At 35.8% G+C, this 21023-nt stretch overlaps 1 protein-coding gene and 1 non-coding gene across 2 annotated transcripts; one reads left to right on the top strand and one right to left on the bottom strand.

Moving 5' to 3' along the window:
- Window positions 1-15136: 15136 nt before the first annotated feature.
- Window positions 15137-16012, bottom strand: LOC141687346 (uncharacterized). The gene is made up of 2 exons (XM_074492589.1): window positions 15791-16012; window positions 15137-15505 (listed from the first exon to the last, which is right to left on the bottom strand). Exons 1-2 carry the CDS (start codon window positions 16010-16012, stop codon window positions 15137-15139), a joined length of 591 nt encoding a protein of 196 aa, XP_074348690.1.
- On the top strand, window positions 15528-15634 carry LOC141709994 (small nucleolar RNA R71). Its single transcript, XR_012570539.1, has one exon. It is a non-coding gene; the product is annotated as a small nucleolar RNA R71 (small nucleolar RNA).
- Window positions 16013-21023: the final 5011 nt, after the last annotated feature.

The raw sequence follows: 21023 nt of genomic DNA, 5'->3' as shown, positions 1-21023 counted from the left end.
GAGTGGTAAACCATCTATACAGACTCCAATTGATCCAATCTTTCAGGAGTTGTGCCTATTCCTGGTTCAGACAGAGATGTAGGATCTAGAGTTATGTTGCTTACTCTTCTTTCATCAGCATTTCCCAAACCAGTTTTATCTCTTGCCTCCTTTCCTAGAAGCAATCTACTCTGAAAACCTCTTGATGTACTCTTCAGAGTTTGAGCAGATTGTTTAGCTTGGGTGAATCCTGGTAGAGTAGTTGAAGGTTTAACATGGGCAATGTCAAAGGTTATTCCCTTATCTCCTGATGTCAAGCTAACTTGAGTTGTGTCAGAGGTTGCTTGCTTCCTTGTAGCATCTGAATTTACTAACTCCTGACTTTGAACAACTTGAGCTCTGTCAGAGGTTGTTTGAGAATCTTTCTTGTTCTTCAAAATCAGATTAGTATCTTCATCAACATCTATTTGTTCATCCATAGTTGGCATGTAAACCCTTAAAGGTTCATCAACTTTACCTTTGTCCTTAAACTTTGGATCATACTCCACTTGTGATTTGGCTTTAGATGCCTCATCACTTGTTCTTTCTTTAATCACAATGCCTTTAGCCTATGGAGATTTCTTTGCTGTTGCAGAAGCTTTAGACTTAGATTGTGACTTATCAATTACAGCTTTCAGTCTAGCTTCTTCTTCTTCCAGCATTTCAAGATCCATCCCTGGATTTTCTTTACGAAACAGCTTCTTTGAGATCTCTTCATCAAGATCTTCAGGATTGACTAGAACTTGTTTACCTGAGCTTGATTTCTTTCCAGCATCAGAACTTAGCCTTTGACTTGTAGTTCTGTCTTTCTGTAATGAAGAGCCTTTGCTTTTTCTTTGACCTCCACCCTTTTCAGAGTTTCCCAAGTTTGCCTGATCTTCATTTTCATCATCTTTTTATTTCTGTGATTTAGTAGACTTGCATTTGGACTTAATTACTTTCTCCCCCTTTTTGGCATTATGAGAAAGAAGCAGGGAGACAAGCAATTCCATAGAATTTTAAAGTTCATTAAGCTGAACTTGTTGAGCAACTTGATTTTGTAACAGATCAGAAATTTGATCTTCCTGCTTGACTTGAGACTTTTCAATATTTTCTAAACAATCAAAGTTAGGCTTGAAAAACTTCTGCTTCTCTACTTTGATCTTCTCCGCTTCCTCTTGCAATTTATTTCGAATTTTGTCAAGCTGGTCGTGAGTTGCTGAGTGTTGACCTTGAAGGTGCCTTGTACTTAGTGCTGTAACTCTAAGATGTGTCTTGAAATCATCTTTGGCAAACATCTCACCAGCTTTTGTCAGATGTTCAGAAAGAACAGCTGCATTAGGGACAAATTCAACATTATTCCAGTCTTTAATCCACTCTTGCCCTCTTTGAGTCTCACTCCAAGGAACTGGAGGAGCCCTTTCTACAGACTTCTCGATAAAAGCAACCTTAGCAGCTGGTGGTAGAGGAGCATATCCAGAAGGACCAGCTGCATCAGCATCTACATTAACATCAGCTTCATCAGAGTTTGCAGCAGGCAGTGCAACAGAAGTGGCAGAATCTTCATTATCATCATCTTCTGATAAAATGACTGTATGAGAAGAAATTGGAGATCCATCTCCATGATCATCAGAATTTAGCACTGGAGTGGCTGGAGCAGTGTGCTGAGAAAGTTGTGTAGTTGGTGGAGCTTCCAGATACAAAACCTGAGGCACTTCCAAGTTATGGATGTCAATTTCATCACTTGGCCCCTGGTTATCAGCATGTACTGGAGATACTGGAGGTGTGGGAATATGAGTTGTTTCTGGCTCATGAAGTGGAGAGTGATGAGTTGCATGAAGGTCTGGATCAGCACTTGGAGAATTGTGAGCTTCAACAGGGTCTTGTGAGATCAGAGATTCCTGACCCCCGTCCTTAGCTGCTGCTTCCATTCCTTTACCAGAATCTGCATGCCTTTTTGCTAATGTTTTAAATCTTTTTGCTTTTGAAGAGACTGTAGGAGCTGTATCATCAAAATTAATTGTTCTAGGCCTTTTCAGGGACCTAGAACTCCCAATCTCTGTATCTTTCTGAGAAAAGACTTTCTCAGCTGCAGGAATAACAGGTTCTGTAGGTTGAACCTATGCCTCATCATCTGATTCATCTCTCAAGATGATCCTCCTTCTTTTATGCTGTGAAACTTTCTTAGATCTTGATGTTGTTGCTCTAGCAGAAGAAGATTGTACTGTAGTATGTGTTGATGGATAATGATCATATTCTGATATATCTGTTTGATGAGGGATAGGAGTAGGTTCTGATGGTTGTGGTTGAGGTTGTGGTTGTGGTACATCAGGATAAATTACAGAGTATTTGGCAACATCAGCATTTACCAGGACTTGTTTGACAACTAAGGGAATTCTAAGAGGTCTCAAAATTGCCTTTTTGTTATCAACATTTAGTAAATCAGTAAAAGCCCTTTTGGCTATCTTAAAGGATTCTAACAGGTCACTAGCTAAGATAGGTTCATCTTCTATACAGTGACTATAAATTAATTGACAGAATCTAGCAAAATAGACAATATTCCTATCCTCTTTCATTCTGTCACCAATAAAGCATAGCACAGTTCTAGCAAAATCAAAATGAGACTGATGAAGAAGAGCATACCCAATTTGATGAGACAAGATTGGAATGGCATCAAAATTTGTACATTTGTTACCAAATGCCTTTGTGAAGCAGTCAAAGAAAAATCTCCATTCTCGGCGCATGTATGCACATTTGAGTTGACCCATTTTTGCTAAACTTTCTTCATAGCCCAAATCAACCATCATTTCCTGAAGTAGTGGTTCCTCAACAGCAGCACTAAATTGAACATTTTCTGGTAAATGGAGAGCCCTGCGAACCACTGTTGGAGTAACAACACAATCCTCCTCATTTGTTGTAAAGACAATACTAAGAGATCCACGCTTACCACCATCATCATAAACCCCTGTTCTCCAGAATGTCAGCACTTGTGATCCAGAAAAACTTGATGGTTGAGTCAAAGCGTATCCGATTTCACTATTAGCTAAGAAGTCCTGAACAAAGTGAAGTTCAGACGGAGCTTCTTGCGTGGTAAGAATGGCAGCATAGTTATTAGGAACAAACTTTGCTCCATTAAAGATAATATCTTTAGGTGCCATTGAGAAATCAGTGAAAAATTTGAGTGTCTGAAAGGTGTTCGAGAAAATGCCTGTGTGATAAATCGTCAGAAAATAGTGAGAGTATAAGAGTAACAAGAGAGAGATAGAGTATAAAAGTGAATAAAAGATTTGACAATCTTTTCTCTCTTTTACTGATACATGGTAAAAGATAACTGTTGAGACGAATATGAAAGGTCTTCGGACACCTGTCAGGCATGCAGCAGTAAAAAATAATTAGTGGGCACGGGTATTCAGTAATCATTACTTATCACATGCAGTTTTTCAAGGAGAAAAAACCGTCCCACTAACCAAGTAATCCCATTAATCAAGTAATCCCATTTAAACAATTCATCTGATAAAATAATCCCATTTAAGAATAACCAAAAATAAACCAAGCAAATAAACACTACACGTGAGCAGCACAACTTGATTATTATCAGAATGTAAAGGGTCATCAGAATATGAAAGGACTCAGAGACAAAATCTTGCAATAAAGTAAAATTTCATTAATATATCAAATGAATACATTTCATGAAACTTAAATTACATGCAGAAAATTACAAGATTGCCCTAGTCTAGAATCCCTAACATCAACAGCCTTAGTCCTAGGGCTCATTTGTTAACCCATGAACCATACTAAATGAACTGGATGAGCTATAAATAAGCTCGTTAAGATTGTTTGCTAAGTTTTTTTTTTGCTGGATGAGACCAAAATTATTCTGGACGACACAACCTAAAAAACTTCACTGAACCAGTCACCTCTAATGTCTAGTGTACCTATATTTTTCCATTCTTTTGCAAGTTCCAATAAAAATACAATAAATTTATTAATATTGTAATTTATTAATTATTTCTTTGAATATGTCTATATATTATTTTTATTTTTGCATGTACAAACCTCATTTAAAACAATATATTGAAATTATATAAATAATATTTAGTAATTTTGTGAGATGCTAATTTCATTATATAGTTTGATCATTTATCAAAAATTAATTGAAAAAGGTCTAAAAGACAGGTGTGATATAATTTATTACAATATTAAAAAATAAAATTATTGAGTGTACAAGAAATAATATATAATATTATAATTAATTTTTTTTAATTCATTATACTCATTTTGTATTGAAATCATAAAAATTATTTTATATTGTGTTTATCAAAAAAGTAATAAATAATATTTATTATTAAAAAAATAATTATATATTACTGTTCAGAAAAGTGAAATAATTATTTATCAAATAATAGAATAAATGAATCATCCAGATAGCCGTTCGTTCAGAATTTTAATCATCCAGAAAATACTCATTCAGATTTAACAAATGACCCCCTAGTCTAAAAGACTGACAAAGCCGACAGTGAAGAGAAACAGGAGGATATCAATTAATTCTTCTTCCTATCTTCAATAAAAAGAATAGCAAGATGAATGATTCTCTCCTGCTGACGAAGAGAACGGAGATGAAGATCTCTTTAAACAGTTAACAAATCATTTTTAATGATTTCTGGAAATTGAATCCAGAGATTAGAAGGAATGTTGTTGATAGGATAACGAGTTGGAACTCCATTGTTCCAAATAGTCACCTTGTCTGAGGTATAGCAGTAAAACCAACCAAATTGAGTCATTGTTTAAAAAAAATTGGTTTTTACCGAAGGATTATCGGTCAGTTATATAGACAAGGGAAGACCAATGGATGCAGGGAATGTGAAACGAAAAGAAGTAAAGCCTCGCCTCCCTAGAACGATGAGTAATTATGACAGCCATTAGAAGCTTAAGACAAGATTTAATGAGCAAACGAAACAAGTAACAATTACTGTGCATATACGAGTACCACTAACCCAAATTATTTTGACTGTTTATACCTCACCCAAACATATTCTGATTTTAAATATGACTGTTTCAGATTTAACCACAAATAAGTCAAGTAAAGAATAAGGATTTAATATCAGAACTTAGACTTATATCAGAACTTAACAGTCATCAAAACATGCTCCTTAACTCGAAAAGTGAATGTTTTATTCCTGTAATTCTTCACACAAGTACTTATATGGTTTCATCAGAACTTAATCATCAGAACTTCCATCAGAACTTGTCCTCAGAATTTATGCAACTGACACTTAAACTGTTCATTTAAAATAATATTTATCACCACAGTAATTGTCATCATTCATATGGAGTGTATGTGTGTGCAATAAGTTAAACATCAGATAAAGATTAAAGTGTGATTCACTTCAGTACATCTTAGAAATAAGGCATAACTAAGAACTTTGCTCAAAATCTGTCATTATTCTGAAGTCTACTATAGAATGAGTTCATGCATGAGTCCACCTCAACTGTTTTGTGCTCATTTTATGCATCTTTTGAAATTCCATTTTACAGTGGCTTCTCAGTGTAAGTGAATCACGACTGCTTATCAGAATTTATGTTATTATCAGAGTATTTTTCCAGTAATCAGAGAATGTGAAAAGTCACCAAGAAAATTTCATTTTGCTTTTCTAATGCATATAACTTAATACCAGCAATGCACTTGGGTCTTCCCTTCCACATTTTTACTCTAGATCTCAAAGGAGTACCTGATTTTTTATTTTCTTTTCTTTTTCTTTTGATAAGTGAGGCTTATCAGCACTTAGTACATCCATCAGATTTACCAACATCAGAACTTAACAGATAAGAAGCACTATTCTAGTTTTTGACTTAGTAACAAGATACACAAAGTAAACTTTAACTAAGCTCAATATCAGAATTTGATTGTGTTAAAAGATTTCCACATGAACAATTACTTCAAACATGGGATCTTTAGTATATTAAAGATTACTAGGTCAGCATCTAGCACAGTTATCCTCATTGGATTGAATAGTCACAGAAACAGTCATATCACTATCAGAGTTTAGAAATTCACATCAGACAACAATCAGCACTTAGAAAATTTCTAATTAAGCACAAAATACACAAAGATAGTAATATCTGTAAATACTGATCATAAAGTATGATGTATCAGGACATAAACTAAACAGATTTAGAGAAAGAACCTGAAACCATTCCAAGTTCATTTACCAATCTTGTAAAAGTAGCTTCACAATGGTTTTGTGAAGATATCTGCTAATTGCTGATCTGTTGGAACAAAATGCAATTCCACTGTACCTTCATCCACATGTTCCCTTATGAAGTGGTACCTAATGCTGATGTGCTTTGTCATTGAGTGTTGAACTGGATTACCTATCATAGAAATAGCACTTTGATTATCACAGTAAATAGGAATTTTAGAAAATTCTAACCCATAATCCAGTAACTGATTCTTCATCCAAAGAATCTGTGCACAACAGCTTCCTGCAGCAATGTATTCTGCTTCTACAGTTGATGTAGAAATTGACTTCTGTTTCTTGCTAAACCAAGAAATTAATCTGCCTCCAAGAAATTGGCAGCTTCCACTTGTGCTTTTCCTGTTAATTTTGCATCCTGCAAAATCTGCATCTGAGACTGATTTTATAGGATACCACAATCCCAGGTCAGCTGTACCCTTAAGGTACTTGAAAATTCTTTTCACATCTGTTAAGTGAGGTTCTCTTGGATCTGCTTGAAATCTTGCACAAAGACGGGTAGCATACATGATATCAGGTCTACTTGCAGTTATATAGAGTAATGAGACAATCATACGTCTGTAATCAGTAATATCTACTGATGTACCAGTATCCTTATCCAATTTTGTTGCAGTGGCCATAAGCGTGGATGCACTTGAACAATCTTGCATTCCAAATTTTTTCAACAAATTTCTGATGTACTTAGATTGACAAATAAAAGTCCCTTCTTCATTCTGCTTGACTTGAAGGCCCAGAAAATAGCTGAGTTCTCCCATCATACTCATTTGATATCTTGACTGCATCAGCTTGGAAAACTTTTTACAAAGTCTGTCATTTGTAGAACCAAAAATAATATCATCAACATATATCTGCACCAAGAGTAAGTCCTTTCCATGGTTGAGATAAAATAATATTTTGTCAATAGTTCCTCTGTTAAATCCACTTTCCAGAAGAAACTGAGCTAGTGTCTCATACCATGCTCTTGGAGCTTGCTTAATGCCATAAAGTGCTTTGTCAAGTTTGTAGACATGATTAGGAAATTTTGAATCTACAAAACCTGGAGGTTGTTCAATATATACTTCCTCTTCCAATTCTCCATTGAAAAAAGCACTTTTCACATCTATTTGAAAGACTGTAAACTTTTTGTGAGCAGCATAAGCCAAAAATATCCTTATAGCTTCCAATCTAGCAACTGGTGCAAATGTTTCATCATAATCAATTCCCTCATGTTGAGAATATCCTTTTGCAACCAGCCTTGCTTTATTCCTTGCAATTATGCCATCACTATCAGTTTTGTTTCTGAACACCCACTTTGTACCAACAACAGATCTGTTCTTTGGTCTTGGCACTAGAGTCCAGACTTTATTTCTTTCAAATTCATTTAACTCTTCCTGCATTGCTTGCACCCAATCAGCATCTTGAAGAGCTTCTTCCACTTTCTTTGGTTCAGTCTGAGAGAGAAAAGAGTGATAAAGACATTCATTTGATGTAGCTGTTCTAGTTCTGACACCTGCATCAGGATTTCCAATAATTAAGTCAGGTGTATGTGCTTTAGTCCACTTCCTTGCAGATGGAAGATTTTCTCTAGAACTGGATGCTCTCCGATGATCCATGCTGTCTTCATCAACATTTTCTGATGCTCCCCCTGAAATTATGCTCTCTGAGTTGGATCCTTCAGAATTTGAGTTTCCAGAATTATCAGCACTTGAGTTTCCAGAATTATCAGAACTTGGCCCATCAGAACTTGATGAATCAGAACTTGAAGAGCCTGTTGTAGGTTCTGATGCTTCTTGAGATGTGGTTGTATCTTCAGTATGCTCCCCCTGCACAGGTGCATCTTCCTTTGGCGTAGTCACCACAGTTTCAATAACATCAGAGTTTAATCCATCAGAGTTTGCAGTATCGGGATTTAGACTGTCAGGATTTAGACTGTCAAGATTTAAAGTATCAGAATTTAAAACTTCATTCTCAAATCTCAGCTGATCATGATCATTAAAATCTTCAACTCCTGTAATCTTCTTATCATCAAAAGAGACATTGATAGATTCCATGACAACCCTTGTTCTTAAATTGTAGACTCTGAAGGCTTTTGTGGAAAGTGGATATCCAACAAAAATTCCTTCATCAGCTTTTAGATCAAATTTGGATAGCTGTTCAGGATGAGTCTTAAGAATAAAACACTTGCATCCAAATACATGAAAATACTTCAGATTTGGCTTCTTTTTCTTCACCATCTCATATGGTGTTTTTCCATGCTTGTTAATGAGTGTTGCATTTTGAGTAAAACAAGCAGTCTGTACAGCTTCAGCCCAAAAGTAGGTTGGCAACTTTGCTTCATCAAGCATAGTTCGTGCAGCTTCAATAAGAGTTCTATTCTTTCTTTCAACAACTTCATTTTGTTTTGGAGTTCCAGGAGCAGAAAATTCCTGCTTTATTCCATGGTCTTTACTAAACTCTTCCATGATAAAATTCTTGAACTCAGTGACATTATCACTTCTTATGATCTTCACAGAATATTTGACCAATTTATCCAGTTGCTTGACATGATCAATCAAAATAGATGCAGTTTCACTTTTTGTGTGCAAGAAATACACCCATGTGTATCTGGTGAACTCATCTACTATGACCATAGCATATTTCTTCTTTGCAATAGACATGACATTCAGTCTTGCTCTTGAATGAAGATTTTCTTTGTTTTACCTTTTGACAGGAATCACAAAGGCCATCAGGAGCAAATACTGATTTTGGAAAACCTCTCACAAGATCTTTCTTGACTAGTTCATTTATATTGTTGAAATTTAAATGAGAGAGTTTCTTGTGCCAATTTCAGCTTTCTTCAATTGATGCTCTACTTAACAGACATATTGCAGAACCATCAGTACTTGTTGAAAGCTTGGCTTCATAAATGTTACCATGCCTGTATCCTTTCAGAACAACTTTACTTGTAGATTTGCTTACAACTTCACAGTGTTCTTCAAAGAAATTAACATGATAACCTCTGTCATAGATTTGACTAACACTCAGCAAATTGTGTTTAAGTCCTGAGACTAGAGCTACTTTTTTAATAATGACATTCCCCAGATTGATATTGCCATATCCCAAAGTTTTTCCCATGTTGCCATCTCCATAAGAGACACTTGGGCCAGTTTTCTCCACAAATTCTGATAGCGGGGCTTTATTTCCAGTTATATGTCCTGTACATCCACTGTCCAGAACTAGGATGTTTTTCCTGTTGCCCTGCAATCACAAAGACCACTAATGATTAGTTTTAAGGACCCAGACTTGCTTGGATCCTTTGTCCTTATTAAGTTCGTTAACATTTGCAGCGGATTTAGCATCAGAGTTTATGTTAACATTTTTCTTATCAGCATTTACAGTATCAGACTTTGCATTAGAACTTACACTAGAAGGAACAATGCTAACTTTCTTTAAAGAAGGTTTTATTTGATAATAATCATAGTACAAACTATGATATTCCTTACAAGTATAAATGGAATGCCATAAACTACCACAATGAAAACAAGGATTTTGTGGCCTATATCTAACAGACTGACTCTTAACTCCTGACTTTGAAGGTAAGGAGTTTATGTTCTTATTTTTCCTGCAAAAAGAAGCCATATGGTTAGAATTTCCACAGTTATAACATTTCTTTCTAGGAGCATTAGGAACAGGCTTATAATCATTACTTTTATTCACACCTTCCTTTCCATTCCTATTTTTCCTAGATGGTTTTACCTTGTTTACATTCTTAACATCTTTCAGCTTATGCTTAAGCTGCTTCTTTGTCATTAAGCCTATGTTTACTTCAGTTGGCTTACCCTGTTTTGGTTTGTCAGAAGTTAATTTCTCTTTAACTTCTGATTTATCAATATCAGACTTTACAGCTACAAACTTAACAGGATTTAGCTTTGGCTTGTGTTTAAAAACTATAGGCTCAATATCTACAGTTCCCTTATCATTCTTATCATCTCCATAACCTAAGCCCTCTTTCCAGTTTCCACTACTAAGAATATCCTGAGTTGCTTTACCAGAGTTAGTCGAAGTCCTGATAATCTCTTTTTCCTTTTTTAACTCAATTTTTAGAGATTCATTCATTTTAAGTACTTCATCCCTAACATAAAAAGCATCATCTCTATCTTTCTGAGTTTGATGGAACATGACTAACTCTTTTTCTAAATAATCATTCCTCTTTTTATAAGCAAGATTTTCAGAAGTTAATCTTTTACATGTTAAAGTTTGATCTCTATAACTAATGAACATGGTTTTAAGATATCTTCTCAACTCATTAATATCATCAGTATGAAAAGCATAAGTAGTTTGAGGTACCTTTAACTCAGCAACATCAGAACTACTATCAGCATTTGCCATCAAGGCATAGTTCACCTCACTTTCAGAATCTGAAATGTCTGTCCAGCTTTTATTTTTTGTGATAAGAGCCTTGCCTTTGTCACTCTTCACTTTCTTGCAATCAGGAGATATGTGGCCTTTCTCACCACAGTTGTAGTATTTGACATTTGTGTATTCTCCTCTGTCAGACTTTCCTCCTTTGCCTTCAGATTTTCTGAAACTCTTCTTATCAGAACTTGCACCTTTCCTGAAAGACTTATTTCCCTTTCTGAACTTCCTGTATGCAATCCTTGTGATTCCTTTCACCATAAGAGCACACAGCTTCATCATCTCTTCATCAGGATCCATCTCAGGTAAGCTTTCAGTTTCTGAGTCATCATCAGTATCAGAACTTGATGATTCAGTATCAGATTTTGTGATGAGAGCTTTTCCCTTGCCTTTCCTTGAGGCAGCTGCTTTGGGGGATTCATCCTCAGCCTTAAGAGCAACTGTCCTTGACTTTCTTCCATTCCTCTTGCTTCTTTGTTCCATCTCAAGTTCATGAGTCTTGAGCATCCCATAAATTTCATCAAGAGTTGTTACTTCAAGAGCATAGTTTTCTCTTATAGTGGTGACCTTCAAATCCCAACATTCTGGAAGAGCTAACAAGAATTTAAGATTTGAATCTTCAAGATCATATTCCTTGTCAACTAGTGACAAATTATTCAAGAGTTTGACAAATCTGTCATATAAACCAGTTAATGACTCATTGGGCTTTGAGTCAAAGTGTTCATACTCTTGAGTGAGTATAGTCTTCCTGTTTTTCTTAATTGAATCAGTTCCCTGGAATCTTGTCTCCAAGGCATCCCATATCTCTTTTGCAGTCTTGCAGTTGATTACCCTGTTTGACATTACATTATCAATGGCACTATGCAGCAAGTGTCGTACCTTAGCATCCTTAGCAATTGATGAGATATCTTCAGCAGTATAATCACTCTTCTCCTTTGGTACAGACTTTGCTGGTTCACCTGCAACTACAACATAGAGTTTGGTTGGCTTGTGTGGTCCTTCATTGATTCTGTCAAGGTATTCTGGATCAGTGGCTTCCAGAAACATAGACATCCTCACCTTCCATATGGGATATTCAGATGGTTTCAGTATGGGAACTCTAATAGTGTCATATCGACTGTGGATTTGAGTTTTTGGAGGTTCTTCAGTTTTGGTGGGCTTGGTTGAAGTTTGTTCTTCTTCAGACATGATTGTTTTTGGATCTTAAACTGTTTGTGTGTTAACAGATCTGCTCTGATACCACTTGTTAGGTCACACACACTGTAGAAGGGGGTTGAATACAGTGTTTATCACAATCAAATTGAATATAAGAACACAAGTAACAGAAAACAGATTTTATTCAACACAATAAACTCTATTACAATATGGAACTGTCCTCTCTCAGTGATGAATAAATTATCACGAGAGCTGCTAGGGTTACAATAAATTATAACTTCGATTATGATAACACATATAGTGTAAACCCTATGTCTGTGTTTATATACTACACAGTTACAAGATAATCTCTAATTGATATTGAATATTATCCTGTATCCTAAAATATATCAATTAGATATCTTATTTTCCAAGTCTTTTATCTTTCATAGAAATCTTCTCCATGCATATCTCTTCTTTATTTAGTCTTGATCTTCTTTCCTTTCAATCAGCCTTTCCTTAACTGTTCGTCCTCCCGCACTTAAGTTCTGATATCCATCTTCTGATAATTATCTCCTGATAATTTAAGTACTGATATCCTTATGTTCTGACTTCCAGTAAGTGCTGATTTCAGTAAGTACTGATATTTCCTGTTTGTTAAGATCTGAAAACTAAACATGAAACACATTAGACATGACATCTCAAATATATCTAACAATGAGCTTTATCTAAAACAACCGTTTTGATTTCTTCATTATGATCAACAATGAATTATAAAAATGTGAGAAAATTACCCTTCTTGTTAGATTCCTCAGACTCATCATGTCCCTGAAATGCCAATGCTTGACTCAAACACAACCTAACAACGTCAACTGTTGCAACCAAACGAGTGCGGTAATCAAGTCGACTTTGAGTAGTTTGATTTGATAGTGCAAGTTCTATATGTTGATTTTGATGCATCAAATCTTGGCAAGCTTTAACGCACTTTTTGTGAATACTATTTGAATCCTCCCCCACATGTTCTCTGAATTTTTTCAAGGCCTCCTTCCAATTGGCAAACCCCTGTGAAACAAACACATCACCACCACTCTGGCATCCACGCTCGGGTTTGAAAAGATAACAACATAGACAATACACTGAATCCTCAGAGACACTGCACTCTAGCCAACTAGGATGTTCTTTGTACCACGTCAAAATAAATCTTCATTTTTTAGCCCCAAACATTCTCCAAGGAAAAATTCTATTCGGTTGGCAAGGTCCCTTCTGCAAATAAAACCTCCTGATCTTTTCTCTGTCATTAGCATTCAAGTAATAAATATTTTTTCTCTTTGCGGGATCAATCGGCAACTCATCAACATTAAATTCCTCACGATTTTGTTGACGATTATGAACACTAGGTTCACTCAAATTTTCGTATTGAACTGAAGGCATCTCATTCTGAGACATAGACTGATAATATCTCTTCATAACTGTCAAAAATATTAATAACACCCAGTAAACCAACTGATTGCTAATATGAAAGCACAAATCACAATAATTTACATTATGAATATATAACTTTTTAATTAAACATCGCGAATATACATCAATCTAAATTTAGGTCAAAAATTGATCAAAATTAAGAATTACCTGAAAAAAGGTTGAGGGAGAAGAGCACCAAAGGATTAAAGAAGAGTCTATGTTGATTTGATTTCGATTTATCAGTCAAGTCTCCATTTTTGTCACTATTTTTTTGTCTCTCTCGGCTCCCTGTTCTCTCTTGTTTGATACACCATTCATATGTTTCTTTATGTGTGTGTATTAGTCAGGGAGGGCACTAATCTCAACTGGGATGGGCTTCTTAAAAAAAATTAGCTCAATTTCAGGGAGGGCCCAAACCTACCCTGGCCCTTTACTCCCTCCGCCACTGTTCTCAACACATTGTCATGACAAACTTCAAAGAGAACTAGTTCATCATTCAAAAGTACATACTTTAAATATGGTGGAGATTATTTCTAAAGAAATTTCAGCTTTCTCTTTAACTTTCTTATGATGTAGCACATTGGAATGATTATGCATATTTACATGAATTATATCCAGAAGTTTCTTGTTCCTCGTACAGTCCTTATTCTCTTCATCCAAGTTACCCTTAAGAACGACTTGAAGTGAATCTTCACATGATAAAATATTGGATTTGATGTCAATCACTTCTTCTAGTGCATTCACTCTGTTGATTGTCTCATCTATAGATGGGTACCGCAATATGTTTTGGAGCTTGAATTCAATCTTCTCTTCTCCCACTTGAAAACAAATTCTTCCACTTTTCATGTCAATTTCAGTTCCAGTTGTAGCTAAGAAAGGTCTCCCAAGAATGATAGGAATATTTGCATCTTCTAATATCTCCATGACAACAAAATCACATGGAATATAAAATTTTCCTACCTTAACGGGAACATCTTCAAGTACACCAATAGGATATTTTACGGTTCTATCTGCCAGTTGTAGAGAGATACGTGTGGGTTTCAGTTCACCCATATGAAGCTTTTTATAGATTGATAATGGCATTAGACTGACACTTGCTCCAAGATCACACAAAGCTCTTTTGATTTCAACATCCCCTAATTTGACAGGAATAGAGTAGCTACCTGGATTCGCTAACTTTTTAGGAAGATGATTTTGCAAGATGGCACTGCACTCTGCCGTTAATGAGATAGTAGACCTTTCTTCAATCTTTCTCTTCCTTGACAATATATCTTTGAGAAATTTTGCGTATGAAGGCATCTCCAATATAACGTCCAAGAATGGAATATAGATATATAGCTTTTGTAAAATTCCAAGAAACTTACCATACTTCTTCTCTAGCGTAGCTTGCGCCAACCTTTGTGGAAAAGGAACATGTGGCACGTATGATTTAATAGGAGCAACAATAGGTTCCTTCTTCTCTTCTTCCACTGCCTATTCTTCGATCACTTTTTCAGCTGTAATGTCATCTTCTTGATTTTCAACATTCACAATACTTGTGATCAACGTGAAATCTGGTTCTTGCAATTCTCTTCCGCTCCTAGTAGTTATAACATTGATATGGCCCATTGGTGGTTGCTCAGTTTGGCCAGGAAGTTGGCCTGAAGACTTGTTAAGTCGGCTCAACTGCTGAGCAATTTGAGTAATTGAATTCTCCTTCAATTTATTGTGAGCCTTCATCTCATTGATACTTACATCAAATTCTTCATTTTTTTTAACTGTGTAGAGATAAATCCTTCCAAAAGATTTTCCAAGTTAGATTCTTATGGCTGAGTTGGTGGAAGTTGAGCTTGAGCCTGAGTATTTCTGTAGGAGAAATTAGGATGATCTCTCCAACCTGGATTGTACGTGTTAGAGTAAGTATTATATTATTGCCTTTAATTTTGGTTGTAAAGGACATTTGCTTGTTCCATTGCTAATCCAGAGGGATTGAACTGACAAATATTTTGAGTGTGTCCAACTATACCACAAATATCACATGAGGCAACTATAGATGAAGTTCTAGAATCCAATTGCTCAATCTTCTTAACCATTGCCCGCATAGTAGTATTCAACATGGTTAGAGTATCAACATCATACTTACCTCCCTTCTTAGGATGATTTCTGTCACTATATGGATAGTTATCATTGGACGCCATATCGTCTAATAAAGCTTTCGCATCCTCAGTGTTCTTCTTCATAATAGATCCACCAGAAGCAGCATCAACAAAAATTCGGAATTCTTGTGTTAACCCATTGTAGAATTTCTGGATCAACAACCAGTCAGGAATGCCATGGTGAGCACATTATCTCTGAAGCCTTTTATATCTTTTCCATGCATCATGAAGAGACTCCTCATCATCTTGATGAAAGTTAGATATGTCGTTTCTGAGCTTTGCAGTCTTCTTATGACTGAAAAATTTGAGTAGAAAGGCCTTTGCTAAACCATCCCAAGTAGTGAACTTGTTTGGCACTTCATCTTTCAACCAATCTTTTGCTGCATCTCAAAGAGAGCTTGGAAATAATCGCAGCTTTATCGCATCATCACTAACTGTAGTCAACTTTATTGTATCACACTTCTCCAGAAAATTCTCAAGATGATCAACAGGATTTTCAGTGGACAATCCTGCGAAAGAATCATTGGAGATAAATTGGATGAACTGAGGCTTGATTTCAAAGTGGGTAGCAGTGACTGTTGGTCTGAGAATACTGGAGAGTACGTCCTTAGTATCTAGCATGCCCTGCTCATTGAGAGCTTTAGCTGGTTCACCCATAACTTCGTTGTCTTTTTATTTTCTTCGTGCACCTGCTTGTCTTCTTGCTGTAGCTTCAATTTCAGAATCAAAAGCAATCAAGTTTTCTGTACCTGAACTTCGGGTTTGCATGCAACAAGAAAACTAGAAACCAGTATCAAATAACAAGAGAATAATATCCGAAGCACACAACTAAAAGACTTAGCTAAACTAACTCAAAAATTTACTAATCTAATACCGCTTTGTCACCGGCAGTGGCGCCAAAAATTTGACAAGGTTGTCGCCTGCCTATCAAATAATAGTTCCTAACAAATCCTTCTAACTATGTAGTAGGGTAAGTCAGAGTCGATCCCATAGAGACAAATGTACCAATCACTAGTAATTTTTGACACGATTTAACTAAGCAAGTAACATAATAAAAATTGAGAGATTAATTAACTAAAATTATACTAAAGCAAATACGTTGTATATGAATCAAATAACTAAAAACATCCAGAGTTAAGTATCCCCACTAGCATGAATCAATGCAATTATGATTTCCCACCCCAAATCAATCATATACAACTCAAGAGGAAAGACGCGCCCTATAAAAGACCAATAACCTCTCTCGAGTATTAATGGCTTCTCTATAATACAATCAAGCCTATTTTCATGGTATCATGCAATTTAGAGACATTAAACACATCATCCTAAATTCCTAATAATCCGTTCTACCTATTTTCATGGAGAAGTTCACGTCCTTATTGGATAAATCACAACCACCTAAATACAACTTTCGCTGATAAATAGATATTGGGTTCAATCAATACACATAATCACGTCTGACATGTAATTATTAATTAAGCACAACTCAATAAGCAAGAGCATGTAATATAACTAAATTGGGGGGATTGGGAAAATCATGCATCAATCATAACTAGGGTTCAACTTAACCCTAGATTTAAAAATCTACTCATACATAACTAGATTAACAAAATACATAATATAATAAGAACACATAATTAATATTAATGAGAATAGAGAAGAAAACCTTCAATCTTTTTTACAAGAAGAAAAGTAATGATCTCCTCCCTCTGTATAAGTATATATGTATCTAATATAAGTCTTTTAATTCTTCTAGGAATATACAAGTACGATTCCTAAATTGATTGGGTTTCTAAAGGAAAATTCGGAGCTGACTTTTCTCCAATAATTTTAGGCCGCTCCAGTTGTAATTTGATACTTGGATCTTTGTAGAATTAAAGATAATTTTGTTAGCTTCGTGTGGGCTGTTAAATCGTCCAATTCCGACTTCTAGAACTCAAGATATGGCCCAAACAGTGAATTGCGCACATGCAGTCCAACAAATCCGAATTTCCTTCTAATAAATCTCCAAATTAAACTCTAATTCTCCAATCCATCCAAGTTTAGGATTTCCTTGCTTCCTACAATAAAAAATTAAAATCTAATTAATAAAAATCCAAATAAATGCAAAATATAACAAATATTAGGAATAAAATCATATAATATATATAAATATATATCCTATCAGCTCCTTTGATATTTTTACAGACTTAAAGTGTTACAAGTACAAAATATAAATTTAGATAAAAATACAACTTACTTGGAATGGACAAATTGTCTTAGTCTTGTTAAGGTACACGCATGTCTTGCACAACAATCTCCCCCAATTTGTGAGAAGATTGCTTAACACAAATTCATGCTTGTTAACAAGACTAACCCCAAGTTTAAAATGATGGAAAATAAAATTAATACACAAAGCTTGATAGAATTACAACTTTTGTACAACATAAGATTTACAAGGTTCAATAGTTACAAGTATCAGGTAAAGACAGTTTTTGTATCTGCTTCTTCCCTAAGAACATCCTTCAAGTGATCTAGAATTTCAAGTTCTTCTATGATAGGTGTTCCACTTAGAGCTTCTACAAGTTTTTGTCTTGCTACCTTGGGGTAACCACTGTCTAGCAAATCTATTCTAAACTTTGAGAATCCACCAGCTTTAATGTTTAGAAATTTCCCATCTTTAGAGATTATGGTCATTCCTTTGGTCTTTAGCTCTTCTGATCTTTTTATATACATATCTATTTCTTCATCATACTTTCTCCTTCTCTCTTCAGCTTCAGCTTCAGCCTCATCTCTTTTCTTTGTTTCCTCCCTTTCAATCAACCATTCAGCTAGAACTGATCTCCATGACATTGTAGTAGTATCCTTGTCCTTTAGCAAGCTTATTATTCTCTTAATTTCTGTGGTTGAAAGAGAGTCCATTAATTTGCTGCCAAGAAATGTGAAGGAACAATCTTCATAGAAAATTCTAACTTCCCTAAGAGATACAATCCAGACTTTGACTATTTTCTCAGCAAGTTATTGAAAATGGTCTTCATCTGAGATGCACCAATTTAGAGGTAAAAAGTCAGATTGCTTGAAATAGTTCCAGATGGCCCTTTCAGTGACTTCTCCTTTCTTTATGAGTTTGACTTTTTTAGGCTTTCTTCCAACAGATTTGAGATTGACTTTAAGTAAAGGCTTGGTTAAGGGTTAGGTTGTGATTTTCTTGAGATTTGTCTGGCTTGTGGTGATTGGAATTTTTAGGAATGAGTTGGCTGTTTGTTTGTATGAGAATCTTGACTTAGATGTTTGGGAAGGTTTGATGTTTGAGATGGTTGATTTTAAAGGTTGAGATAAAGGTTGCGCTTGGACTGTTTGGATTTTTAAAGATTGGTGTGATTCTGAGCTATCATGCCTTCTTTTACTTCTTCTCTCATCATTTCTCTTCTTCTCGTCCTCCTTCTTCTTCTCACCACTCTTGCTGCCAGATGGCTTAGTGGACTGACTTGGATTTGAGCCAGAAGGATTTTGATCATCTTTCTTCTTCTCATCATCATCCAAATCATCCTTGTTGATTTGAGTTTTAGGCAAGTTGGCTTTTACATTATTCAAGATCTTCTCAACAGCTTTATCATCTCTTCATCTTCAACAGTTTTGTTACTTTTTTATTTCAGCTCAGTTTCAAGAGTCATGATAAGCTTCTTGTTGGCCATGACACACTGTTTAGGAACTTGGAAGTGTTTGAAGTGTTTGGTAGTAGGACAAATGTATGCCACTCCTTTGCTAGGCTGTAGATAGGCTTCTGGGAAAGCAGCCACTTGTGAATTCTTCAATTCTGTTAGCAAGAGAGTGTCTTCATGAATCACTACTCTGACTTTGTTTATCAGAATATTTAACTCAGATGCCCTCCTACAGATAAGACAATTGAGGGACACCTGCATAAATCTGTCTACCCCTGAGTCATTGATGTTGACCACTATCCTTCTTTCCTTGAAGTTATCTCTTGTCACCAAGATCACCCTTATTGAGTTTATTGTCCTGTCCAAGGCTTTCTTGTAGGTGAAGAAATTATCATTGAGAGAAGTCCTGAGTGCCTTTAACAATTCATCAAACTCCCTTCTTAAACTGGGACCCTCAGCTGCTTTAAAAAGTCTCTCCATTCCAATATCAACTTCTTGACTTAAGATCTTTTCAGTACCCTGGACTTGTTGTTGAGATGACCTTGACTATGCCAATCTAGCCTCTATCTTCCCCTTAGTCTTGTTGACAGGCATGAGGAGGGGAGTAGGGATTTCAGGCCTTACCTGTTCAGGTAGATAAGGTAGTGGTATGTTGAGTTTGCCCATGATAGCTCTCAAAGCTATAGAGTTATGCATTTTAAGATGCTTATGAGAGTCCACCAGGGTTTGAATATCTGTTTGTTGGCTCTGGACAAGAGATGTGAAGGCTTGAACTTGTATAGTGAGAGAAGAGTTGGAGTCTTGCAGTGCTAAGACTTGGCCTTGCAGATTTGGATTTATAGGTTTGTGGAGATGGAGCCAGGCTGAAAAGAGCTTGTAGATGTACCAAATATTTCATCTATAGCCTGTTTAATGCCTTCCATAAGCAAAGCTGATGGCTCATATCTTCTCTGGTGAAGTTGATCCAGCTTGACCTTGGTGTCATTTGAGTGAGTAATTTGTTGTTGGATCAGTGTGTTGAGATTGATGAAAGATAGTTTGAGATTTTTGACTTCTTTTTCAATAGAAACAAGATCCATCCTAGCCATTTGCTCATTAAAATGCTTGAATTTAGTAGAGATTTGTTCTTGAGATGGTATAATCTTGTCTATCTTCTCATTCACCAGTTTTCTGAATCTATCTTCATGACCAGTAAGCTTGATTTCAAGAGTCTTACCAAACAGATGAAATGCTTTGAGCTGAGCCTTGTATAAATCTGTAATGGCATCATAAACAGCTTGTGGACTCAAGTCTTTTACATTTCTTCCCAGAATAATAATGTATTCTTCTCTGAATCTGGCCAATATTTGATCCATTTCCAAGGCAAAATCATCAGACAGCCATGCATCCACATTCCCATCTTGCTCAGCATCATTGACAATTTTCTCCTTTTTCTCCTCAACCTCTTCATTGTAAGCAAGCATGATAGATTGATAATCCTGGTTGTTTATATTTGAATTCAAAAGATGCTGTGAGATGTTGGCTAGTCCAGAAATCTGCTCCACTAGTAGATCATCTACAGAAGTTGGTTGAGAGTAAGATTCTTGCAGCCACTGAGATAGAATGTGTGGTTGTTGAGTTTGGGAAGTTGAAGGTTGTGAGGTTGATGGTTCAGAAATACCTGTGACTGTGGTGCCCTCCAAACCCGGGTCAGAAGTTTGGGGTCCACACACACACCTTAATTATAACCTGCTTATAACAATAATAAAGATAATAATAATATATGCAGTGACCCTACTTATCAACTACCACGGACCGCAACAGGTTAAAGTATGCACACAAGCCAAATACACTAATATATTACAAACCATTCAAATCCCAACTATTTCAAACTCACACTGAGTATCAAACATTAATACAAACTTTTACAAACTTAAATTATCCCAAAAGAAGCCTACTAGCTCAGCTTCCTCAACCTGAACCCCTAGCTCTCGCGCTGGACTGGGGATCCTCGCTACCAACTGGTTCCTTTTTAACTGGAAAGAATA

This window comes from Apium graveolens, chromosome 2 (assembly GCF_009905375.1).
Source record: "Apium graveolens cultivar Ventura chromosome 2, ASM990537v1, whole genome shotgun sequence".
NCBI classification, from domain to species: Eukaryota; Viridiplantae; Streptophyta; class Magnoliopsida; order Apiales; family Apiaceae; genus Apium; species Apium graveolens.
The sequence above is the reverse complement of the archived record's forward strand: the minus strand, read 5'-3'. Positions and strand labels throughout refer to the sequence as shown.

Excerpts from the sequence above, each read along its gene's own strand:
- LOC141687346 (XM_074492589.1), bottom strand. The coding sequence starts at position 16,012 with ATGGGTGAACCAGCTAAAGCTCTCAATGAGCAGGGCATGCTAGATACT. Across the intron at positions 15,506-15,790 it reads ATACAATAAAGTTGACTACA|AAATTCTACAATGGGTTAAC; the intron begins GTTAGTGATGAT and ends TTGTTGATCCAG.